The sequence below is a fragment of the Haliotis rufescens genome, unplaced genomic scaffold, assembly GCF_023055435.1.
Source record: "Haliotis rufescens isolate VD_foot unplaced genomic scaffold, xgHalRufe1.0.p SCAF_9, whole genome shotgun sequence".
Lineage (NCBI taxonomy): Eukaryota > Metazoa > Mollusca > Gastropoda > Lepetellida > Haliotidae > Haliotis > Haliotis rufescens.
Window position 1 is genome coordinate 16720060 of NW_025964383.1, and position 27862 is coordinate 16747921.

Sequence of the window (27862 nt, forward strand, 5' to 3'; positions counted from 1 at the left end):
TTCACTCTTAAATTGAAAAACATACCAGCTGTCACATAACCTTTGCTTAGGATCCACAATATGGCCAACATAAAGAACGAAGTAAGGATAAGAATTTATGGATGAACAACTTCTTTATTACAATTTAAGAGGGACGTTTCGGTGTAGGTTCTAACACCGTTATCAAGCAAGTAAACCTTCACCGAAAACGTCCCTCTAAATTGTAATAAAGAAGTTGTTCATCCATTAATTCTTATCCTTACTTAGAACTCCAACTTCAAAAGGACTATCAAAGTAGTTAAAACAAAGAACAAATATAGACAGGTTTATACATACAAACTAGAAATATAGCAAATTTCATTATATTTTAAAACAAATTACTCTATAATGAAAATCAGTCTTTGGAAGTTCTCAAAATGACTTCCTTGACAGTCCGAACACTAAGGAGCAGGTATTCATAGGTATTCTACATATTTGTATTGATCGTTTAGCTTTCCTATCAAATTATTCACAATACCTTAATCACAGGATCATAAAAAAAAAAAATCTCATAATGGAAATTCAATTCCTACACCTATTTCTTCTCACCATCAACCTTCCTTTGCGTTGAATAGAAAATAGTTCATGCCCTGGGAAGAATGCCCATGTTTTGAGGTCAAACGAGGTCAGAATACTCACCGGCACAGCAAACCTGACCACTTGGACACTGGCGACCAGGAATAATTCCAAAGGAGTTACAGTTACTTGTGACAATACATGAGATTCCGGTATCAGTGCAGGCTGAAAGAAAATGTTCATCAATGGAAATAGATCTGTTTTCTCGTTCTTTGGCGGAAATGTCCTTTTCATATTTTCTCACTAATGGGTTAAGAATGTACACTTTTTCACAAAACAAGACATTAAATAATCTGTTCTTAAGTTTATGGATGACTCCCTTTTCAAAAAGTGCCATAACTACAAAAGGCTTAATAATGAATGTCAGTATGAACCTTCTTGGGAATGTGAGGAAAAAGACAAAAGCCCTCTATTTTTATATGCACTACCGTGCCTGAAGAATGCTCATCAAAACTTTTGTAAGATTCATGGGACTTTCATTTTCATGCTGGATTTTATTATTATGTCTTTCAACATAACAAGACCCGAGCCGGAATAGTTCTTCAGCAACCCATGCTTGTCGTAAAAGACGACTATGCTTGTTGTAAGAGGCGACTAAAAGGATCCAGTGACCAGGCTCGCTGACTTGGTTGAATCATTTCATTGTGTCCAAATTGCGTGGGTTGATGCTCATGACGTCAATCACTGGATTGTCACGTCCAGACTCGATTATTTACAAACCCCCGTCGTATAGCTGGTATGTTGCTGAGTGCCGCGTTTAACAAGAAACAAACAAATAAAATATCTTTGTGCATTCAGCCCAAAACGTGGTGTATTCGGAAGGCAATTAAAATGATATGCACAGATTGAAACCATTTACTGATAATGATACCCATTTCCGAATTACTAAAGTTTATATTTTCTGGATTGTTTAAGTAACAATTGCATGTCAAGTTACCCGAGGAATATGTCCATCAACTATGACCAAGCAGATCCTGAAAATGAATCAAGTTAACTCAAATACTTCCTCAAAAGAATATCTCTATTGGGAAAAGACCCATGAACAGCCGGGATAGAATAGGTCTTCAGCAACCATGCTTGCTGTAAAAGGCGACTATGCTTGTTGTAAAATGCCACTTATGGGATCAGGTGGTCAGGCTCACTGACTTGCTGATGCATGTCATCGATACCTATCGCATGGATCGGTATTGATGACAATTGAATGGATCGGACCCGTGAAGATTCCGGGGTAGAATAGGTCTTCAGCATCCCATGCTTGCCGTAAAGGGCGACTATGCTTGTTGTAAAAGGCAACTAACGGGATCGGGTGGTCAGGCTCGCTGACTTGGTTGATACATCTCATCGATCCCAATTGCGTGGATCGATGCTCATGATATTAATCACTGGATTGTCTGGTCCAGATTCGATTATTTACAGACCGACGTCATATAGCTTGAATATTGCTGAGTGCCGCGTTAAACTAGAAACAAACAAATAAAATATCTTTGTGCATTCAGCCCAAAACGTGGTGTATTCGGAAGGCAATTTAAATTATATGCACAGATTGAAACCATTTACTGATAATGATACCCATTTCCGAATTACTAAAGTTTATATTTTCAGGATTGTTTAAGTAACAATTGCATGTCAAGTTACCCGAGGAATATGTCCATCAACTATGACCAAGCAGATCCTGAAAATGAATCAAGTTAACTCAAATACTTCCTCAAAAGAATATCTCTATTGGGAAAAGACCCATGAACAGCCGGGATAGAATAGGTCTTCAGCAACCATGCTTGCTGTAAAAGGCGACTATGCTTGTTGTAAAATGCCACTTATGGGATCAGGTGGTCAGGCTCACTGACTTGCTGATGCATGTCATCGATACCTATCGCATGGATCGGTATTGATGACAATTGAATGGCTCGGACCCGTGAAGATTCCGGGGTAGAATAGGTCTTCAGCATCCCATGCTTGCCGTAAAGGGCGACTATGCTTGTTGTAAAAGGCAACTAACGGGATCGGGTGGTCAGGCTCGCTGACTTGGTTGATACATCTCATCGATCCCAATTGCGTGGATCGATGCTCATGATATTAATCACTGGATTGTCTGGTCCAGATTCGATTATTTACAGACCGACGTCATATAGCTTGAATATTGCTGAGTGCCGCGTTAAACTAGAAACAAACAAATAAAATATCTTTGTGCATTCAGCCCAAAACGTGGTGTATTCGGAAGGCAATTTAAATTATATGCACAGATTGAAACCATTTACTGATAATGATACCCATTTCCGAATTACTAAAGTTTATATTTTCAGGATTGTTTAAGTAACAATTGCATGTCAAGTTACCCGAGGAATATGTCCATCAACTATGACCAAGCAGATCCTGAAAATGAATCAAGTTAACTCAAATACTTCCTCAAAAGAATATCTCTATTGGGAAAAGACCCATGAACAGCCGGGATAGAATAGGTCTTCAGCAACCATGCTTGCTGTAAAAGGCGACTATGCTTGTTGTAAAATGCCACTTATGGGATCAGGTGGTCAGGCTCACTGACTTGCTGATGCATGTCATCGATACCTATCGCATGGATCGGTATTGATGACAATTGAATGGCTCGGACCCGTGAAGATTCCGGGGTAGAATAGGTCTTCAGCATCCCATGCTTGCCGTAAAGGGCGACTATGCTTGTTGTAAAAGGCAACTAACGGGATCGGGTGGTCAGGCTCGCTGACTTGGTTGATACATGTCATCGATCCCAATTGCGTGGATCCATGCTCATGATATTAATCACTGGATTGTCTGGTCCAGATTCGATTATTTACAGACCGACGTCATATAGCTTGAATATTGCTGAGTGCCGCGTTAAACTAGAAACAAACAAATAAAATATCTTTGTGCATTCAGCCCAAAATGTGGTGTATTCGGAAGGCAATTAAAATGATATGCACAGATTGAAACCATTTACTGATAATGATACCCATTTCCGAATTACTAAAGTTTATATTTTCTGGATTGTTTAAGTAACAATTGCATGTCAAGTTACCCGAGGAATATGTCCATCAACTATGACCAAGCAGATCCTGAAAATGAATCAAGTTAACTCAAATTCCTCAAAAGAATATCTCTATTGGGAAAAGACCCATGAACAGCCGGGATAGAATAGGTCTTCAGCAACCATGCTTGCTGTAAAAGGCGACTATGCTTGTTGTAAAATGCCACTTATGGGATCAGGTGGTCAGGCTCACTGACTTGCTGATGCATGTCATCGATACCTATCGCATGGATCGGTATTGATGACAATTGAATGGATCGGACCCGTGAAGATTCCGGGGTAGAATAGGTCTTCAGCATCCCATGCTTGCCGTAAAGGGCGACTATGCTTGTTGTAAAAGGCAACTAACGGGATCGGGTGGTCAGGCTCGCTGACTTGGTTGATACATCTCATCAATCCCAATTGCGTGGATCGATGCTCATGATATTAATCACTGGATTGTCTGGTCCAGATTCGATTATTTACAGACCTACGTCATATAGCTTGAATATTGCTGAGTGCTGCGTTAAACAACACACCAACCAACAGCATGGATCGATGCTCATGATGTCAATCACTGGGTTGTCTCGTCCAGACTTTTTTATTTACCGACCGCCGTCATATAGCTGGAAAATTGCTGAGTGCGGCGTTAAAAAAACAAACAAAACAAATCTATTGGGAAATACATGCTGACAAATTCAGAAGCACCTGAATTTCCTACTTAAACATAGTCGGTGGACTTGACCATAGTGGACTGCATATTAATTCATACCACTTACGTTGAAGTGTTGTTGTTGCTAAAGTCGTTGTTGCTAAGGTCGTTGTGGCTAAAGTCGTTGTTGCTACGGTCGTTGCGGCTACGGTCGTTGTTGCTAAGGTCGTTGTTGCTAAAGTAAGGGCATCTGAAACAGAACAATTGATGTCATGAAAATACAGCTCTATTGAAGAAATAAAGTTTGCTCTATCCCCATGTACAGTTTAATATGAATAGTTTTGGCGTGTTCTATTACAGTTGAAGCACCAGTGCACTTACGCCCGAGTGCTTTGACGCCATAATAGCTCAAAGCAAAACTTTTCTTTTTTACAATATACAAAGGGGTAGAGCAAACTTTATTATGTTTCTAAGAAGCTGAAATTAAGACTCATCTTGTGTTTTATTAGAGATGGGTTTAAAAAGAATCCTGTAATGAGCATCGCCCTAAAATCCACGAACAGGGCTTACTGACGGGCTGTTTTATCTAATTCCCTGCACCCTTACGTCAAGAGGCATATTTACGTTTTAAGCACATCACAACACCACTAAAATAGGTTCTTTATTATTGAAATAGGTCCCACTTCATTATCCATTCAATGTGTGATTATCCATAAACCCATGCAGCAATAAAAAATTAAAAAATTAGTTTTTATATTAATTTGCTTCAATTTTATCATGTGACTCGAACCATTCTACAAGTGCATTGTGTGGTCGAGCTAACACGTAAACATAGCCGAAGTTCAGTGTTGCTGTTTATTCCGAGCAGAGGTGTTTGGTACAAGTGTCAACATTGTTTCCGCAACTATTGTTAGCAGAGTGCAGCAACTGGAAGCCATGATATAGTGTGCTTACCGAGCTGCATGCGCTACATGATAAACCAACGTGAATCTACGAGCAGTGGCTCGTGATATGGTGTCATTATGGGACAAACATGGCATAGGAAGAGCAACAGTAGGCGTTTTACGTGACTGGTGTATATTGCTAAATGCCGTATGCTGAGCAACAAGTGAACATGTGGTTATGAAACTTTTTAAGGATTGCTTATTCCTTTGTCCTGAGAGGCATACATAATTTGTAGGGCACGAACACCCGCCTCAGACATGTCTTTCACTCTTAAATTGAAAAACATACCAGCTGTCACATCACCTATGCTTAGGATCCACAATATGGCCAACATAAAGAACGAAGTAAGGATAAGAATTTATGGATGAACAACTTCTCTATTACAATTTAAGAGGGACGTTTCGGTGTAGGTTCTAACACCGTTATCAAGCAAGTGAACCTTCACCGAAAACGTCCCTCTAAATTGTAATAAAGAAGTTGTTCATCCATAAATTCTTATCCTTACTTAGAACTCCAACTTCAAAAGGACTATCAAAGAAGTTAAAACAAAGAACAAATATAGACAGGTTTATACATACAAACTAGAAATATAGCAAATTTCATTATATTTTAAAACAAATTACTCTATAATGAAAATCAGTCTTTGGAAGTTTTCAAAATGACTTCCTTGACAGTTCGAACACTAAGGAGCAGGTATTCATAGGTATTCTACATATTTGTATTGATCGTTTAGCTTTCCTATCAAATTATTCACAATACCTTAATCACAGGATCATAAAAAAAACAAATCTCATAATGGAAATTCAATTCCTACATCTATTTCTTCTCACCATCAACCTTCCTTTGCGTTGAATAGAAAATAGTTCATGCCCTTGGAAGAATGCCCATGTTTTGAGGTCAAACGAGGTCAGAATACTCACCGACACAGCAAACCTGACCACTTGGACACTGGCGACCAGGAATAATTCCAAAGGAGTTACAGTTACTAGTGACAACACATGAGATTCCGGTATCAGTGCAGGCTGAAAGAAAATGTTCATCAATGGAAATAGATCTGTTTTCTCGTTCTTTGGCGGAAATGTCCTTTTCATATTTTTCACATATGTGTTAAGAATGTACACTTTTTCACAAAACAAGATATTAAATAATCTGTTCTTAAGTTTATGGATGACTCCCTTTTCAAAAAGTGCCATAACTACAACAGGCTTAATAATGAATGTCAGTATGAGCCTTCTTGGGAATGTGAGGAAAAAGACAAAAGCCCTCTATTTTTATATGCACTACCGTGCCTGAAGAATGCTCATCAAAACTTTTGTAAGATTCATGGGACTTTCATTTTCATGCTGGGTTTTATTATTATGTTTTTCAACATAACAAGACCCGGGCCGGAATAGTTCTTCAGCAACCCATGCTTGTCGTAAAAGATGACTATGCTTGTTGTAAGAGGCGACTAAAAGGATCCAGTGACCAGGCTCGCTGACTTGGTTGAATCATGTCATTGTGTCCAAATTGTGTGGGTTGATGCGTCAATCACTGGAATGTCACGTCCAGACTCGATTATTTACTCGATTATTTACAAACCCCCGTCGTATAGCTGGTATATTGCTGAGTGCCGCGTTAAACAAGAAACAAACAAATATTATATTTTTGTGCATTCAGCCCAAAACGTGGTGTATTCGGAAGGCAATTAAAATGATATGCACAGATTGAAACTATTTACTGATAATGATACCCATTTCCGAATTACTAAAGTTTATATTTTTTGGATTGTTTAAGTAACAATTGCATGTCAAGTTACCCGAGGAATATGTCCATCAACTATGACCAAGCAGATGCTGAAAATGAATCAAGTTAACTCAAATACTTCCTCAATAGAATATCTCTATTGGGAAAAGACCCATGAACAGCGGGATAGAATAGGTCTTTAGCAACCATGCTTGCTTTTAAAGGCGACTATGCTTGTTGTAAAAGGCGACTAATGGGATTGGGTGGTCAGGCTCACTGACTTGCTGATGCATGTCATTGATACCTATCGCATGGATCGGTATTGATAACAAGTGAATGGATCAGACCCGTGAAGATTCCGGGCTAGAATAGGTCTTCAGCATCCCATGCTTGCCGTAAAGGGCGACTATGCTTGTTGTAAAATGCAACTAATGGGATCAGGTGGTCAGGCTCGCTGACTTGGTTGATACATGTCATCGATCCCAATTGCGTGGATCGATGCTCATGATATTAACCACTGGATTGTCTGGTCAAGACTCGATTATTTGCAGACCGCCGTCATATAGCTTGAATATTGCTGAGTGCGGCGTTAAACAACACACCAACCAACAGCATGGATCGATGCTCATGATGTCAATCACTGGATGGTCTCGTCCAGACTCGATTATTTACAGACCGCCGTCATAAAGCTAGAATAATGCTGAGTGCGGCGTTAAAAAACAAACAAAACAAATCTATTGGGAAATACATGCTGACAAATTCAGAAGCGCCTGAATTTCCTACTTAAACATAGTCGGTGGACTTGACCATAGTCGACTGCATATTAATTCATACCACTTACGTTGAAGTGTTGTTGTTGCTAAAGTCGTTGTTGCTAAGGTCGTTGTTGCTAAGGTCGTTGTTGCTAAAGTCGTTGCTGCTAAGGTCGTTGTTGCTAAGGTCGTTGTTGCTATAGTAAGGGCATCTGAAACAGAACAATTGATGTCATGAAAATACAGCTCTATTGAAGAAATAATGTTTGCTCTATCCCCATGTACAGTTTAATAAGAATAGGTTTGGCATGTACTTTTACAGTTGAAGCACCAGTGTACTTACGCCCGAGTGCTTTGACGCCATAATAGCTCAAGGCAAAACTATTCTTTTAAACAATATACAAAGGGGTAGAGCAAACTTTATTATGTTTCTAAGAAGCTGAAATTAAGACTCATCTTGTGTTTCATTAGAGATGTGTTTAAAAAGAATCCTGTAATGAGCGGCGCCCTAAAATCCACGAACAGGGCTAACTGACGGGCTGTTTCATCTAATTGCCTGCACCCTTACGTCAAGAGGCATATTTACGTTTTAAGCACAACACAACACCACTAAAATAGGTTCTTTATTATTGAAATAGGTCCCACTTCATTATCCATTCAATGTGTGATTATCCATAAACCCATGCAGCAATAAAAAAAAAAAATAAGATTTTATATTAATTTGCTTCAATTTTATCATGTGACTCGAACCATTCTACATCTGCATTGTGTGGTCGAGCTAACATGTAAACATAGCCGAAGTTCAGTGTTGCTGTTTATTGGGAGCAGAGGTGTTTTGTACAAGTGTCAACATTGTTTCCGCCACTATTGTTAGCAGAGTGCAGCAACTGCAAGACATGAAAAAGTGTGCTTACCGAGCTGCTTGTGCTACATGATGACGTAACGTGTAAACCAACGTGAATTGACGACCAGTGTCATCATGGGACGAACACTGCATAGGAAGAGCAACAGTAGCCGTTTTGTTTAACTGGTGTATATTGCTAAATGCCGTATGCTGAGCAACAAGTGTACATATGGTTATGAAACTTTTTAAGGATTGCTTATTCCTTTGTCCTGAGAGGCATACATAATTTGTAGGGCACGAACACCCGCCTCAGACATGTCTTTCACTCTTAAATTGAAAAACATACCAGCTGTCACATAACCTATGCTTAGGATCCACAATATGGCCAACATAAAGAACGAAGTAAGGATAAGAATTTATGGATGAACAACTTCTTTATTACAATTTAAGAGCGACGTTTCGGTGTAGGTTCTAACACCGTTATCAAGCAAGTGAACCTTCACCGAAAAAGTCCCTCTAAATTGTAATAAAGAAGTTGTTCATCCATAAATTCTTATCCTTACTTAGAACTCCAACTTCAAAAGGACTATCAAAGAAGTTAAAACAAAGAACAAATATAGACAGGTTTATACATACAAACTAGAAATATAGCAAATTTCATTATATTTTAAAACAAATTACTCTATAATGAAAATCAGTCTTTGGAAGTTCTCAAAATGACTTCCTTGACAGTCCGAACACTAAGGAGCAGGTATTCATAGGTATTCTACATTTTTGTATTGATCGTTTAGCTTTCCTATCAAATTATTCACAATACCTTAATCACAGGATCATTAAAAAAAACAAATCTCATAATGGAAATTCAATTCCTACATCTATTTCTTCTCACCATCAACCGTCCTTTGCGTTGAATAGAAAATAGTTCATGCCCTGGGAAGAATGCCCATGTTTTGAGGTCAAACGAGGTCAGAATACTCACCGACACAGCAAACCTGACCACTTGGACACTGGCGACCAGGAATAATTCCAAAGGAGTTACAGTTACTAGTGACAACACATGAGATTCCGGTATCAGTGCAGGCTGAAAGAAAATGTTCATCAATGGAAATAGATCTGTTTTCTCGTTCTTTGGCGGAAATGTCCTTTTCATATTTTTCACATATGTGTTAAGAATGTACACTTTTTCACAAAACAAGATATTAAATAATCTGTTCTTAAGTTTATGGATGACTCCCTTTTCAGAAAGTGCCATAACTACAACAGGCTTAATAATGAATGTCAGTATGAACCTTCTTGGGAATGTGAGGGAAAAGACAAAAGCCCTCTATTTTTATATGCACTACCGTGCCTGAAGAATGCTCATCAAAACTTTTGTAAGATTCATGGGACTTTCATTTTCATGCTGGGTTTTATTGTTATGTTTTTCAACATAACAAGACCCGGGCCGGAATAGTTCTTCAGCAACCCATGCTTGTCGTAAAAGATGACTATGCTTGTTGTAAGAGGTGACTAAAAGGATCCAGTGACCAGGCTCGCTGACTTGGTTGAATCATGGCATTGTGTCCAAATTGTGTGGGTTGATGCTCACGACGTCAATCACTGGAATGTCACGTCCAGACTCGATTATTTACAAACCCCCGTCGTATAGCTGGTATATTGCTGAGTGCCACGTTAAACAAGAAACAAACAAATATTATATTTTTGTGCATTCAGCCCAAAACGTGGTGTATTCGGAAGGCAATTAAAATGATATGAACAGATTGAAACCATTCACTGATAATGATACCCATTTCCGAATTACTAAAGTTTATATTTTCTGGATTGTTTAAGTAACAATTGCATGTCAAGTTACCCGAGGAATATGTCCATCAACTATGACCGAGCAGATCCTGAAAATGAATCAAGTTAACTCAAATACTTCCTCAAAAGAATATCTCTATTGGGAAAAGACCCATGAACAGCCGGGATAGAATAGGTCTTTAGCAACCATGCTTGCTTTTAAAGGCGACTATGCTTGTTGTAAAAGGCGACTAATGGGATTGGGTGGTCAGGCTCACTGACTTGCTGATGCATGTCATTGATACCTATCGCATGGATCGGTACTGATAACAATTGAATGGATCGAACCGTGAAGATTCCGGGCTATAATAGGTCTTCAGCATCCCATGCTTGCCGTAAAGGGCGACTATGCTTGTTGTAAAATGCAACTAAAGGGATCGGGTGGTCAGGCTCGCTGACTTGGTTGATACATGTCATCGATCCCAATTGCGTGGATCGATGCTCATGATATTAATCACTGGATTGTCTGGTCCAGACTCGATTATTTGCAGACCGACGTCATATAGCTTGAATATTGCTGAGTGCGGCGTTAAACAACACACCAACCAACAGCATGGATCGACACTCATGATGTCAATCACTGGATTGTCTCGTCCAGACTCGATTATTTACAGACCGCCGTCATAAAGCTAGAATAATGCTGAGTGCGGCATTAAAAAACAAACAAAACAAATCTATTGGGAAATAATTCAGAAGCGCCTGAATTTCCTACTTAAACATAGTCGGTGGACTTGACCATAGTGGACTGCATATTAATTCATACCACTTACGTTGAAGTGTTGTTGTTGCTAAAGTCGTTGTTGCTAAGGTCGTTGTTGCTAAGGTCGTTGTTGCTAAAGTCGTTGCTGCTAAGGTCGTTGTTGCTAAGGTCGTTGTTGCTATAGTAAGGGCATCTGAAACAGAACAATTGATGTCATGAAAATACAGCTCTATTGAAGAAATAATGTTTGCTCTATCCCCATGTACAGTTTAATAAGAATAGGTTTGGCATGTACTTTTACAGTTGAAGCACCAGTGCACTTACGCCCGAGTGCTTTGACGCCATAATAGCTCAAGGCAAAACTATTCTTTTAAACAATATACAAAGGGGTAGAGCAAACTTTATTATGTTTCTAAGAAGCTGAAATTAAGACTCATCTTGTGTTTCATTAGAGATGTGTTTAAAAAGAATCCTGTAATGAGCGGCGCCCTAAAATCCACGAACAGGGCTAACTGACGGGCTGTTTCATCTAATTGCCTGCACCCTTACGTCAAGAGGCATATTTACGTTTTAAGCACAACACAACACCACTAAAATAGGTTCTTTATTATTGAAATAGGTCCCACTTCATTATCCATTCAATGTGTGATTATCCATAAACCCATGCAGCAATAAAAAAAAAAAATAAGATTTTATATTAATTTGCTTCAATTTTATCATGTGACTCGAACCATTCTACATCTGCATTGTGTGGTCGAGCTAACATGTAAACATAGCCGAAGTTCAGTGTTGCTGTTTATTGGGAGCAGAGGTGTTTTGTACAAGTGTCAACATTGTTTCCGCCACTATTGTTAGCAGAGTGCAGCAACGGCAAGACACGAAATAGTGTGCTTACCGAGCTGCTTGTGCTACATGATAACGTAACGTGTAAACCAACGTGAATTGACGACCAGTGCAAAATGGGACGAACATTGCATAGGAAGACCAACAGTAGCCGTTTTGTTTAACTGGTGTATATTGCTAAATGCCGTATGCTGAGCAACAAGTGTACATATGGTTATGAAACTTTTTAAGGATTGCTTATTCCTTTGTCCTGAGAGGCATACATAATTTGTAGGGCACGAACACCCGCCTCAGACATGTCTTTCACTCTTAAATTGAAAAACATACCAGCTGTCACATAACCTATGCTTAGGATCCACAATATGGCCAACATAAAGAACGAAGTAAGGATAAGAATTTATGGATGAACAACTTCTTTATTACAATTTAAGAGCGACGTTTCGGTGTAGGTTCTAACACCGTTATCAAGCAAGTGAACCTTCACCGAAAACGTCCCTCTAAATTGTAATAAAGAAGTTGTTCATCCATAAATTCTTATCCTTACTTAGAACTCCAACTTCAAAAGGACTATCAAAGAAGTTAAAACAAAGAACAAATATAGACAGGTTTATACATACAAACTAGAAATATAGCAAATTTCATTATATTTTAAAACAAATTACTCTATAATGAAAATCAGTCTTTGGAAGTTTTCAAAATGACTTCCTTGACAGTTCGAACACTAAGGAGCAGGTATTCATAGGTATTCTACATTTTTGTATTGATCGTTTAGCTTTCCTATCAAATTATTCACAATACCTTAATCACAGGATCATTAAAAAAAACAAATCTCATAATGGAAATTCAATTCCTACATCTATTTCTTCTCACCATCAACCGTCCTTTGCTTTGAATAGAAAATAGTTCATGCCCTGGGAAGAATGCCCATGTTTTGAGGTCAAACGAGGTCAGAATACTCACCGACACAGCAAACCTGACCACTTGGACACTGGCGACCAGGAATAATTCCAAAGGAGTTACAGTTACTAGTGACAACACATGAGATTCCGGTATCAGTGCAGGCTGAAAGAAAATGTTCATCAATGGAAATAGATCTGTTTTTTCGTTCTTTGGCGGAAATGTCCTTTTCATATTTTTCACATATGTGTTAAGAATGTACACTTTTTCACAAAACAAGATATTAAATAATCTGTTCTTAAGTTTATGGATGACTCCCTTTTCAGAAAGTGCCATAACTACAACAGGCTTAATAATGAATGTCAGTATGAACCTTCTTGGGAATGTGAGGGAAAAGACAAAAGCCCTCTATTTTTATATGCACTACCGTGCCTGAAGAATGCTCATCAAAACTTTTGTAAGATTCATGGGACTTTCATTTTCATGCTGGGTTTTATTGTTATGTTTTTCAACATAACAAGACCCGGGCCGGAATAGTTCTTCAGCAACCCATGCTTGTCGTAAAAGATGACTATGCTTGTTGTAAGAGGTGACTAAAAGGATCCAGTGACCAGGCTCGCTGACTTGGTTGAATCATGGCATTGTGTCCAAATTGTGTGGGTTGATGCTCACGACGTCAATCACTGGAATGTCACGTCCAGACTCGATTATTTACAAACCCCCGTCGTATAGCTGGTATATTGCTGAGTGCCACGTTAAACAAGAAACAAACAAATATTATATTTTTGTGCATTCAGCCCAAAACGTGGTGTATTCGGAAGGCAATTAAAATGATATGAACAGATTGAAACCATTCACTGATAATGATACCCATTTCCGAATTACTAAAGTTTATATTTTCTGGATTGTTTAAGTAACAATTGCATGTCAAGTTACCCGAGGAATATGTCCATCAACTATGACCGAGCAGATCCTGAAAATGAATCAAGTTAACTCAAATACTTCCTCAAAAGAATATCTCTATTGGGAAAAGACCCATGAACAGCCGGGATAGAATAGGTCTTTAGCAACCATGCTTGCTTTTAAAGGCGACTATGCTTGTTGTAAAAGGCGACTAATGGGATTGGGTGGTCAGGCTCACTGACTTGCTGATGCATGTCATTGATACCTATCGCATGGATCGGTACTGATAACAATTGAATGGATCGAACCCGTGAAGATTCCGGGCTAGAATAGGTCTTCAGCATCCCATGCTTGCCGTAAAGGGCGACTATGCTTGTTGTAAAATGCAACTAACGGGATCGGGTGGTCAGGCTCGCTGACTTGGTTGATACATGTCATCGATCCCAATTGCGTGGATCGATGCTCATGATATTAATCACTGGATTGTCTGGTCCAGACTCGATTATTTGCAGACCGACGTCATATAGCTTGAATATTGCTGAGTGCGGCGTTAAACAACACACCAACCAACAGCATGGATCGACACTCATGATGTCAATCACTGGATTGTCTCGTCCAGACTCGATTATTTACAGACCGCCGTCATAAAGCTAGAATAATGCTGAGTGCGGCGTTAAAAAACAAACAAAACAAATCTATTGGGAAATACATGCTGACAAATTCAGAAGCGCCTGAATTTCCTACTTAAACATAGTCGGTGGACTTGACCATAGTGGACTGCATATTAATTCATACCACTTACGTTGAAGTGTTGTTGTTGCTAAAGTCGTTGTTGCTAAGGTCGTTGTTGCTAAAGTAAGGGCATCTGAAACAGAACAATTGATGTCATGAAAATACAGCTCTATTGAAGAAATAGAGTTTGCTCTATCCCCATGTACAGTTTAATAAGAATAGGTTTGGCGTGTACTTTTACATTTGAAGCACCAGTGCACTTACGCCCGAGTGCTTTGACGCCATAATAGCTCAAGGCAAAACTATTCTTTTAAACAATATACAAAGAGGTAGAGCAAACTTTATTATGTTTCTAAGATGCTGAAATTAAGACTCATCTTGTGTTTTATTAGAGATGGGTTTAAAAAGAATCCTGTAATGAGCGGCGCCCTAAAATCCACGAACAGGGCTAACTGACGGGCTGTTTCATCTAATTGCCTGCACCCTTACGTCAAGAGGCATATTTACGTTTTAAGCACAACACAACACCACTAAAATAGGTTCTTTATTATTGAAATAGGTCCCACTTCATTATCCATTCAATGTGTGATTATCCATAAACCCATGCACCAATGAGACGTTTTTAAATTTAACTTTTTGTATTAATTTGCTTCAATTTCATCATCTGACTCGAACGATTCTACAAGTGCATTGTGTGGTCGAGCTAACATGTAAACATAGCCAAAGTTCGGTGTTCCTGTTTATTGTGAGCAGAGGTGTTTTGTATCAGTTGCACCTATGTTTCCGCCACTATTGTTAGCAGAGTGCAGCAACTGGAAGCCATGATATAGTGTGCTTACCGAGCTGCATGCGCTACATGATAAACCAACGTGAATCTACGAGCAGTGGCTCGTGATATGGTGTCATTATGGGACAAACATGGCATAGGAAGAGCAACAGTAGGCGTTTTACGTGACTGGTGTATATTGCTAAATTCCATATGCTGAGGAACATGTGTACATGTGGTTATGAAACTTTTTAAGGATTGCTTATTCCTTTGTCCTATAGAGACATACATAATTTGTAGGGCACGAACACCCGCCTAAGACATGTCTTTTACTCTTAAAATGAAAAACATACCAGCTGACACATAACCTTTCCTTAGGATTCTCAATATGGCCAACACAAAGAACAAATATAGACAGGTTTATACATTCAAACTAGAATTATGGCATATTTCATTATATACTAGCCACATTAAGAAACTGTGCACGGAGAAAATATAGATATAAGGGCACACCGTCCATATATGAAATATAGGTTTGAACACAGCAATTATTGGAGACATTCAAACGCTCATGCACGTGCCATGCGATATGACGTCATTGATTTGGGCCTATGGACGTGCAATGTGTTACTGCACGTGCATCCTGTGCAGCTGTACACAGCATGTGCAACTCAAAATTTGCTGTCACTTTGGAAAGCATGATCTGTGGTCATTCAAAAATTCAAAACTTCTCAGGCGCAGACACAAGCATATCACAAGCAAATCATGCCAAGATTGACAGCTGCACAGCGTCATGAAGCCATTGGAATGATCCGAGCGGGAATGAGGCAACAACAGGTGGCAACACATTTCCAATGCCATCGTAACACGATATCGACATTGGTGAGGCGTTATCAGAACACAAATGACGTTGCCGACCACCCACGTTCAGGACGTCCCCGAGTAACGACACCAAGACAGGACAGATGGATTCGAGTTACACATCTCCGACACAGGTTCCAAGTGGCAGTAACGACGTCCTAGACAATTCCTGGACTGCGCCGTATCCATCCCAACACTGTCAGGAATCGTTAACGTCAGTACGAAATTCGACCACGACGCCCTGCCATACGTCCCATCCTGACACACCGTCATCGAGTCAACCATCTAAGATGGTGTCGAAATCATGTTCGCCAACCTCGAATATGGTGGAGAAATGTTGTCTTTACAGACGAATCGAGGTTCAACATTTCCCACAGTGACGGGCGCCAACGTGTCTACCGGCGTTTGGGAGAACGTTATGCACGCAACTGTATTGTGGAGAGGAATCGTTTTGGAGGTGGCTCTGTGATGATTTGGGGTGGGATAACAGCACGGCACCGAACCCCTTTGGTGGTTGTTCAGGGCAATCTCTGCGTCGTCTTCCACATCCTCCAGATAACGTCCGTGACTTGGCACAGGATTTGAGGAGGATATGGCAGGCCATTCCCAAGGCCTTCCATGCCCATTTGGTGGACTCCATGCGTCGCCGATGCACTGCTGTGATTCACGCACAGGGTGGTCATACCCGTTATTGACTTTGTGAGTTTGTCGTTTAACCCCCTACTCCATTTTGATCTTCTGACGTCATCGTAACAGATGTTGTTCAGGTCCCGTTCACATTTTCTTATGCTCCGATCATACAGATGCTACAGCGTCTGCATCATTTTGTTCTTGCTGTGTTGTATTTCAATCCAGAATATATTTTCTCCGTGCACAGTTTCTTTATGTCGCTAGTATAGTTCAAAACAATTACTGTATAATGACAATCAGTCTTTGGAAGTTCTCAAAATGACTTTCTTGACAGTTGGACCACTAAGGAGCAGGTATTGACAAGTTATCTACATGTTTGTATGGATCGTTTAGCTTTCCTTTACAATTATTCACAATTCCTTGATCACAGGATCACAAAAAACAAATCTTAAAATTGAATGGAATTCCTACATCTATTTCTTCTCATCATTAACCTTCCTTTGCGTTGAAAAGAAAATAGTTCACGCCCTGGGAAGAATGCCCAAGTTTTGAGGTCAGAATACTCACCGACACAGCAAACCTGACCACTTGGACACTGGCGACTAGTAATAATTCCAACGGAGTTACAGCTACTCGTGACAATACATGAGATTCCAGCATCAGTGCAGGCTGAAGGAAAACGTTCATCAATGGAAATAGATCTGTTTTCTCGTTCTTTGACGGAAATATCCTTTTCATATTTTTGTCACAATTGTCCTAATTGCGTGGATTGATGCTCATGATGTCAATCACTGGATTGTCTGGTCGAGACTCAATTATTTACAAACCGCCGTCATATAGCTGGAATATTGCTCAGTGCCGTGTTAATCAAGAAACAAACAAATATTATATGTTTGTGCATTCAGTCCAAAACGTGGTGTATTCGGAAGGCAATTAAAATGATATGCACAGATTGAAACCATTTAATGATAATGATAACAATTTCCGAATTACTAAAGTTTATATTTTCTGGATTGTTTAAGTAACAATTGCATGTCAAGTTACCCGAGGAATATGTCCATCTACTATGACCAAGCAGATCCTGAAAATGAATCAAGTTAACTCAAATATCTCCTCAAAAGAATATCTCTGTTGGGAAAAGACCAATGAAGATCTGGGATAGAATAGGTCTTCAGCACCCATTCTTGCCGTAAAAGGTGAAAATGCTTGTTGTACGAGGCGACAAACAGGATCAGGTGGTCAGGCTCACTGACTTGTTTGATGCATGTCATTGATCCCAAATCGCGTGGATCGATGCTCATGATGTCAATCACTGGATTGTCTCGTCCAGACTCGATTATTTACAGTCCGCCGTCATAAAGCTGGAATATTGCTGAGTGCAGCGTTAAACAATAAACAAAACAAATCTATTGGGAAATACATGCTAACGAATTCAGAAGCGCCTGAATTTCCTACTTAGACATAGTTGGTGGACTTTACCATAGTCGACTGGATAATAATTCATACCACTTACGTTGAAGTGTTGTTGTTGCTAAGATCGTTGTTGCTATCGTCGTTGTTGCTAAGGTCGTTGTTGCTACGGTCGTTGCTGCTAAGGTCGTTGGATTTTTTTCATATTTAGTGTGGGTGCATTTTATAAGCTTTTTCGTAATTCTCAATGGAATATCTCTTTAGCTGAAGTGTTTCTTTAAATTATCATCTCTTTTTGCAACAGCATGATCACAAATTCAGAACGGCTTGTCCACAGCATATTATCTCATAAACTTACGTGGAATGGTTGTTGTTGTTGCCAGAGTAAGGTTTGTTTGTTTGTTGTTTTACGCCGCATTCGGTAATATTCCAGCTGTATGACGGCGGTCTGTAATTAATCGAGTCTGGACCTGACAATCATCAGACATGCATCACCCAAGTCAGCGAGTCTGACCACCCCATCCCGTTAATCGCCTTTTACGACAGGAATAGCAAGAACAACAACCAAAACGAATCTATTGGGAAAAACATGGTGACCAATTCAGAAGGGCTTGATTTTCCAACTTAAACATAGTCGGTGGACTTTACCATAATCGACTGCATATTAATTCATACCACTTACGTTGAAGGGTCGTTGTTGCTAAGGTCGTTGTTGTTGGTAATGTAAGGGCATCTGAAACAGTAAAATTGATGTTATGAAAATACACCTATATTGTTAAGTAATGGTTTACAATTAAAGGTATTTCTAATTGCTTACAGTGAGCCAAGAAAGTCTTGCATATTTGGCCTAAAACCTGTTCACAATAAATATACATAAAGGGTGCTTATGTACAGATGCTATTCTTTCAGATGGAATGTAGTTTCCTGAAGTCGTTGTTTGAGAGCTTTTCAAAGGCATTTAGAAGTGATACACATGAGGAAGAGGCTTTATGGATGTCAACTTCTTAATTATGAGGAACACAACGTTTCGGACTATATGCTTGCTCCTTCATGAGGTGAATGCTATGAGGCAAAGTGCATATGTATGTATGTATGTAAGAACAACAAAAGTAATAAGATAACAAAAGGTGGAAACTTAACAAGGGAGGCCAACATTTAATTTTCGCTGATAGGTGATTAGCAATAGACAATGGAAGTCAACACTTTACAGCAATTGGCGCTGATAGTTATGGACAACTGGAAACCAGGACTTAAATTATCACTGATTGGTAATTGGCAATGGGCAAACCGGAGGCCGGGGGTAATTAGCACTGATAGGTAAAAGAAAAGCAATAGCAATGAGCAAATAGAAGCCAGATAGATTATTAGCAACGACAAAGATCAAAGCAATAAGTCCCAAGCATTAGGCAGACAGGTTCCTTGGTCACAGTTCATGGCTAGCTGGTGTCTCCTTCTTTAAATGGTTTCTTGTAGTTTTCTTTGCCAACCTAATCTCCAAAACCATCCACAAGAGTGAGTGAGTGATTGAGTGAGTGAGTGACAATTTGACGTCGCATCGGCATTATCTCAGCCATGTAGCGACGAGACCAAGTTAAAATTTTTACAATTTAGTCATTAATGCAAAGTTCTGTTTAAAAACAATTTGTAAAAACATATTTGAGCATTCTATATTTAGAAACAATTCATGAATCATATTTGAGCATGACAATATTATATATACAGTTTTAAAACACGGGCTATAGGCCACCAGTAACCAAAGCTAGACCACCTCGCTGGGGATCATGGGGACTTACAGTACCTCTGCTTCCTGCATGATACCCCAGCAGGATTTACGTCATCACTTTAGCCACTGGTGGTTGTGCACAATGCTAGCCAATATTAAAAAATACTCCTCGATGAGTTGGCTTAAAAACACTGGTTGATGATAGTTACATTGATTATAAAAGGATTACGTGTCACACAGGGGGGCAATATGTTTACGCTATGTTAAGCTCCTGGACAGAGCCTTCAATAATGTCTGTTAATAGTAGCATCACACAAAAGTTATGAACAAGCATTTAATTATTCACATACATATTTAAAATTTATTATACAGACAAATTTCTTTCGCGTAGTTTATGATGAGATGCCCCGCTGACACGGGAAAAGAGATCTCTCAGATTTACACTTTGATAATGTGAATCCCTTGCGTTTTCAAAGTCCACACAGTCAAGCAATATATGCTTGACGGTGAACCTTTCATCACAAAGGATACACTTAGGAGGTTCGTCCTCATCTGTCTTAAGCAGATACTCAAGTGTAAACCGACTGTGGCCAATACGACATCGTCGTAAATCGACCTCGTCGTGTCTTGACTGACAACCCAAGTACACTACTGCCTAGAAGTCCATTCCCCTTACACGCATGGGCAACGCGTTACGCATCCCGCGTGCACCCCGTTGGTCACTCGTGTGGAACCCGTCCGCCACGTGTGTGATACCCATGTGCAACCCGTTCGTCACTCGTATGCAACGCGTGACACACTCATTAGAGGGGGGCACAAACTTTTGACCCATGTAAGCTGAACTTGGTGGTGGTAACAAGGAGAGGCATTTTTGATATCCTGACGAAAAATGCTAATACATATGTTATTTTCTGTACTTGCTGATATCTCATTTTTAGATGTGTGAATTTGAAAGAAAATATGAGTACTGGTGTGGCTTCTACATGGTAGTTTGCGATGGTGTCAAGAGAATACATGATCATAGTAAATGTTATTGCCATTCAAATGGTTTTTTTTCTGATTTGACATTTAATGTCTGTAGTACGACTTTCAGTGATTATGTATATGAGGTTTTGCGGGGATTTGTTTTTATTGGACCCTAATTATTTTATGATAGTTGGGTCTCTTTGTCTCAGCTCCATAGCCGTGACGCTGGAAAAGAGCAGCATTTAATTAATGAGAGTAGGTTATATCATGGTGGATACACTTGAGGGAGAGGGTTCTACTAATTACCATACCACAGTAAGAGACCTGTAGACGTGAGCGCGGGATTGTGTGTAAGATGGCCGTTGCATAATGGCCGGCAGGAGAAGTAAACATTGAGCTAAAGCACTTTTGTTTACACGGGCTTGTTGAATAGTTTCCCAGCGCTACTGTCAATATATCTTCTACTTGATCCCTGATACAACATTTTCGCATTAACAATATATTATTTTCAACGTACATTCTTAGTTTACTAGTCATTTGTTTTTGCATATTTGTCAATTGTGTTTAGCTAACAAGCAATAATGGTAATATATGGTTACATGTAAATATGAAACGTCTCACGTAAAACGTAGTAAGTACAATAGTAAAAATAAATATTCAAATCGCATAAAAATACTATTATAACAAGATACATATGTAATTATAAAACCTGTGTTCCACATTCAGAGGCAGGTGGAAAACTGATTATATAAAGGGAAGAAGCTTGCCCTTGCATATTTGTTGATACATCGACTGAATATGACTATATATGTAAATGTTAACATACTGTACCTATCTACACGAACTGTTAAAACATTGGCATAAGGTCACGGAGACGAAGGTTAGAGATATCATACCTTGTTCGATTTTTTAGATGATAAAGTACATTATTTGATAAATTCTGTTTTTGATATCGATTTGCGGTATCAATAAACATTTCATGGTATAATAAAATCATATTTGTGATATAAATTCATTCTTTGGTACCCATAAGTGAATAATTGATATAAACTATGGAATAAATAGTAAAAAGGCGCCCTATATTGGATTGGATTGAGTAACGCGATTGCATCACGGTTATAGTGTTAATTGCTTGTCTTTTTTCTGCACCATCATTTCTGTCATCTTTTCAAAAACTGTTTACAAAATGGCAACTTATGATTAACCAATGAAATTATACTGACCCGACCTGCGTTTATTCATCTCTGTCATTATTATCGTTAACATGTGTCTAGTTGTATGTGTATATACTTATACTATACATCGTACTGATTAAGGAATGACACAACATCGCAACAACTTATATATACATGTAGCACAATGGTCCTTTGATTCTGTAGCACAAAAAACATCACCCTGAATTACTGTGTAACGGTTAACCCGTTGTTTTCAGACGTTCAGATAAATCAGGTGTGACAGTTACCGGTTATCAAAGAGTTGATACATACTGACTTCCTACCTATTCAGTATGATAACGTATGATTACATGGCTGTGTGTGTGTGTGTGTGTGTGTGTGTGTGTGTGTGTGTGTGTGTGTGTGTGTGTGTGTGTGTGTGTGTGTGTGTGTGTTTGCGTGTGTGCGTGTGTGTGGGTGGTTGTGTGTGTGTATGTGTGTGTCGACGAAATGCAAGACTGTTAAGTCGACGTAAAAGATATAATTGATGATGATAATATATGAATGTTATCGTAACAAGCGCAGCGTGTGGAGATAGATTAAAATACGTTGGACACAGTAACATGTGTCACCTTTTGAAACGGTAAAATTAGATACATTTCAGGATTGCATCTAAAGATGCGGCATTGGGGCACTGCCGCTTAAATACATAAAATGTCGCAAAAAATAAAATTGAGTGCGGCAGGGGTGCCGCAAAATTACTTTAAATGCCGCGAAATTTAATTGAAAGTGGGGCATTCCCTTAGTATTTATTTTTCTTTCTGCCATTTATAACTGTAAAAAAGCAATTAAATTCTTTCTGATACATAAAATTCAACCTCATGTGACAAATTGTCAAACCTTGCAGAGACGCTCGCTCGTAATCGAAACAATGACCGGCCAACAATGACAAGTTTGCTAGAGTTCTTTGTAACCCTGCTTCTGAATGGCTGTTCACTTTGGTCAGATCTCGCAAGAATGCTAGATCTAATGTCATGACATGTGGCCAAAATGGCGACGGCGCCAAAAAGGAATCGAACATTGCTCGATTTCTTTAAATCTGGAACCATCGGCACAGATGAAAATATTCAAGGATCTACCGAATCTATAGCGACATCAGTTGGCGACATCAGTTTGTAGACGCGTGAACGAAAGTACGTTTTTCAAACCGAATGGAGAACTACGCGCCCATGGCTCGATTTGAACGAAAAGGGCGAAATGATTTGTCTGTGGTGCCAAAGAACTGGAAAATCTAATACATTTTCGGACGGAAACGTAAACTTTCAAACCTCAACGTTTTAAAACTGTTTGAAGTTCTACAAGTTTGTTAAGTATAAGTAGTCTATATGTCAGGGATGTGAAATCTCCGCGGAAACGCGGAAAATCGCGATTTTTAAAGCAGTAGTCCTGGGAAAAATCATCTTCCGTGTAAAAATATAATCAAAGATTTTTAAAAAAACACGCCGAAAAACATGATCGAAAACCGGACAACCGTCGCGAATTATCCTGTTTTCGATCAGAGCTTTCAGCAGCATAGGTTTTCGGACATCAGACTTGTGCACGTGTCTTGATACTAGGTGGACAGTTTGTGTCACTCATCCGTCTTGTGTCTTGATACAAGGTGGACAGTTTGTGTCCCTCACCAGTCTTGTGTCTTGATACAAGGTGGACAGTTTGTGTCACTTGATACAAGGTGGACATTAAGTGTCACTCACCCGTCTTGCGTCTTGATACAAGGTGGATAGTTTGTGTCACTCCGCAGTCTATCACGAATACTTGCACTATGACGTGGGGTGTGGCGTCCCACAGAAATTGTAGTTACTCAGAGTCAGATGATGGCTTGTTTTTAAGATAAAGTTGTCTTTTAGCCTGTAAGTGAATGAGATGTTTTACAGTTGTTCATGTGATTAGCGAGAAAACTATGAATGTTTCTTCAGCGTCCAAAAACCCATACAATGGGGATATATGTTGTATTAATGTCTTATATTTGCAATGGAGTTTTGTTTTTTTCAACAAAAGGTAAGTACAAGGTAAGTTTTTGTCAAAATGCTTCAACATGGGGAAAGGGTCAGACATTGCACGCTTGTGACAGTTGTCCTTGTGTCTGGGGGATGGGGGTTGAAGTTTATGGCAGTATTGCTCCCAGACCTGGCGGGTAGCCAGGTGCGCGGAAGCTATGCCCGATTTTTTTTAAAAGTACTGGTTTAACTTCGAAATTTAACTGCATCTGGCATCTTGTATATTTGACTTATTGACTTTTGCCATTGACTTATTACATTTCTTGGTGTGAATGATGTTCAAACTGCACGAAATTGCTTAAAAAACAATCAAATATTTTAAAAAATTCTGGGGAGCATTATTGAGTACTTGAAGTTTCTCTGGAATATACTGTCTGTGCCATTAACATGATGCTATTTTGAGAAGCTAAATGACAAGAAACTGGTAAGTAAACCATTTAAAAGTTTATTGTCCAAGTCCCTTTGTAAAGGCTAAATAAGAAGAAATACTGTACATTCTGTATGTGGTTGTCAATTTTTTTACCCCCATTGAAAACACTCCATGCCCCCCTTTTCTTCCTGAGGATTTAAGATTTTCTAGATGCAACCCTGCATTTAAACGTTAGTAGCATATAAACACTTGACATTGAAAGGTCTACAAAATAGTAGCATCTAGTATTTCTTATAATAGAAGGTCCACAAGGGTATTCAGAAAAGAACCGTAACTCGTGACGACAAAAATAGTTCTCTTGATATTCAATACTGGACACTTCCCCACACCCAACTTTTTATTGTTGTTTTTTGTAAAAGTTAACGAGAGGATGTTTTGTTTTTGTTTTTGTTTTTTTTTGGGGGGGGGTTGACTTGATATATATTTTCAGAGGGTGTTACTCTGACATTACCCACTATTAATTGGAGGATACTGGAAATGAATATAGACTGACATGTTGTCCGACTGTGGCTAGGATTTGTTATCTTAACAATCACTGGGTGTGACCATGTGGACACTTTCACATAAGGGGTTGTGATTTTTACAATGCCCAAAATAATCCTTCTGAGTATTGGAGCTTGCCAAAGGTAACATTTTATTATAAGAGGAAATTGATAGTAAATACTTAATACTATGTATACAAGATATATTGAGGATTTTTAGCCCTTTTCTTCCCCTGTTTGTTATTCTGATGGAAAGAGGTCACTTATGCATTCTATGTAAAAGATGATCAGGCTTGGTTAGAATCCGTGTTTATCTGTAACAACTTCCAACTGGTGACATTTCAGTGAACTTGGCAAGTGGTGGTGAATTTTGATATTCATATTATTATAACCTGTCAAATTTTACATACATTTGTGTTTAAATAAAAAATATTCAAAGGGACTGTTCCCTACACCCGTCCATATCTTATTTAAAAGTTTTGTTTGTTTGTTTATTTGTTTGTTTGTTGTTTAACGCCGCACGCAGCAATATTCCAGCTATATGGCGGCGGCCTGTACTTAATTGAGCATCGGTCCACGCAATTGGGATCGATGACATACATCAACCAAGTCAGCGAGCCTGACCACCAGATCCCGTTAGTCACCTTTTATGACAAGCATAGTCGCCTTTTACGGCAAGTATGGGTTGCTGAAGACCTATTCTACCCCGGAATCTTCACAGGTATCTCTTATTTAATAAACATTATTTATTGTATGGATTATATAAAGATTTTATCTAAGTATATGTTTTACATTTTGGGGGCATGAAAGATGAGATTAAGGGAGAAAGGAAATATTTTCCTTAAAGTTTCCAATAACAAATGGAGGAAATTGGAAATGGCTGAACCTGTAGAAAGCATCAAATCCGTGACAGATGTGACAGATCTCACAGGGTGACATTCAACAGGCCTATTACCTTGTGATCACGTTAGCATTTTTTCTTAACAGTTTAGAAAAAGACATTTGAAAATGAGAGAAGAAATTGATAGTCAATGTTTTTTATCATTAAAAACTTTCTGTTCAGTAAAAACGACAGTTGTTATTTTAGTACTTTGAAGAGGAATCTCAAACCTTCTCTTACTCTGTTGTGATATATTATGTCAAAGTGCAAACAAAAAACATTAACATGCAACAAAGAATTTATTTCGGACTTGTTAATTTGCTTATTGTTGATATGCATCTGCTCAGATTAGTGAAAACATATACAATATCAACTATTATATGCTTCCGTGTGTGAACACTTGCATATTGGCTCTCCAGTTCTCACAATACTTTATATGGAAGCAAAATTCTGTGTGTAATTAACCTAATCTCTCATGTCAGAGACTGATTTCAAACCGCATATCTTGGTGTTACACAGCCAGTGTCTCAACTCTCGTGTATCTACTTTAATGTTTCGCCTTCGCTATCTAACGTTATAACATTTCGGGGCATAGACATCATCTTATACACAACAAATGCGTTCTGGACATATTATCTTTTGGTTCCATGGCCTTCACTGTCTTAAAAATCGACTTTATTAGCCTTCGAATGTTACGTCTAGTACACACAAACAGGGCAGTTTAGCCTTTATAAGGAATGTAGCAGTCAGTGGATCTTTCAGTTTGCTGACTTACTGTTGGTAACATCCGTTTTCTTTTAGCAAATAAGGGGATATTTAGTAACACAAAAATACGATATACAACGATATTTTTTTTCACAACTATCACAAAATCATTCGACATTGACACCGCATCAAACCCCGCGGTCGACTGGACACAGTTATGTGCGCACCTATTACATAATCCCTACCGACAGGGTGGGTTGGTGGTTCGGTCTGTGGTCTAATAAATGCTGGGCGGCGCCTTTGATCTCGCCTCCAACCATGCATGTAGTAGGCGTAAAAGATGATTAGGATGGCCTGGAAATAAACACGATTCTTTCTTGTTGCATATCAAGGCACCAATTCATCTGTCATTGGGGTTTTGTTATGTATGTGTAGCCAAGTGTAGCCTCAATTAACTAGAATGTTTTATATCTACAAGTCAGGTATTTGCCCACACCAAATATGTTTTTGCTTAATTGCGTCAGTGTGGTTTATAAACACTTGTATAACGCTTGCGTCAGTGTGGTTTACCAACACTTGTATAACGCTTATTCACGCTTGGTGTGGCAGACTGAAATTGAACATTATGATAGCATCGGCAGGGATAATGAAGGTCATAAGACACAACTTTATTTGATTTTCAGGCTACAGACAGTGGCACATGAAGATCATACATATATATGTTTAAGTTACTTCTTTAATAGGCATTTAGAAGTTGCAGTAATAAGTAAGGACAAGATTTATGGATAAACAACTTCTTTAAAACAATTTAGAGCGACGTTTTGGTGTTGATAAACTTGCTTGATAACGGTGTGAGAACCTATACCGAAACGTTGCTTTTAGTTGTAATAAAGAAGTTGTTCATCCATAAATCTAACTTACATGGGCAGCAGGCTATATCATTTACATCAATACAGTGCAAATATTGTGTTCAATTAAAGGAAACGTTGATAGCTTCTTAACACGACTTTGTGGTACTATTAAACGAACTGTGGACATTTTCGCTTATTTTAATAACATCTTGGTAACAAATGATATCTAATTCTGAAATCCACGAGCATAATTGTTGTCAAACCTAATAACATTATCAGGGCGGCCAGTTTTGACTTGCCAAGTGCCTTAAACGGAGTTTATTCTTAAACATGCCAAAAGCGATTGACCTTACAATATACGCCAAACGACTTAATTCTAAATAGACATATGCACCTGTGAATCGCGTGGTGGTCGTAGCCTTGTATATCAAAGTTTCAAATATCGAGTGAAACAAAGATGAGCTTGAAATGATGTATGCTGACCTGCCACCATCAATAGCTC

The 27862-nt window shown here is 38.9% G+C and overlaps 1 protein-coding gene across 1 annotated transcript in view; it reads right to left on the reverse strand.

Annotated features, from left to right (window-relative positions):
* The window catches only part of LOC124119716 (mucin-22-like), a 106231-nt gene that overhangs the window by 60932 nt on the left and 17437 nt on the right, over positions 1–27862 (reverse strand). Inside the window, exons 5-14 of the mRNA XM_048390558.1 lie at positions 18795–18845; positions 17270–17371; positions 14516–14578; positions 12874–12975; positions 11141–11263; positions 9511–9612; positions 7777–7899; positions 6131–6232; positions 4393–4515; positions 658–759 (exon numbers count right to left, since the gene is read on the reverse strand). Coding sequence (XP_048246515.1) covers positions 658–759; positions 4393–4515; positions 6131–6232; positions 7777–7899; positions 9511–9612; positions 11141–11263; positions 12874–12975; positions 14516–14578; positions 17270–17371; positions 18795–18845 — 993 coding nt within the window. The remainder of the gene's footprint in view (positions 1–657; positions 760–4392; positions 4516–6130; positions 6233–7776; positions 7900–9510; positions 9613–11140; positions 11264–12873; positions 12976–14515; positions 14579–17269; positions 17372–18794; positions 18846–27862) is intronic.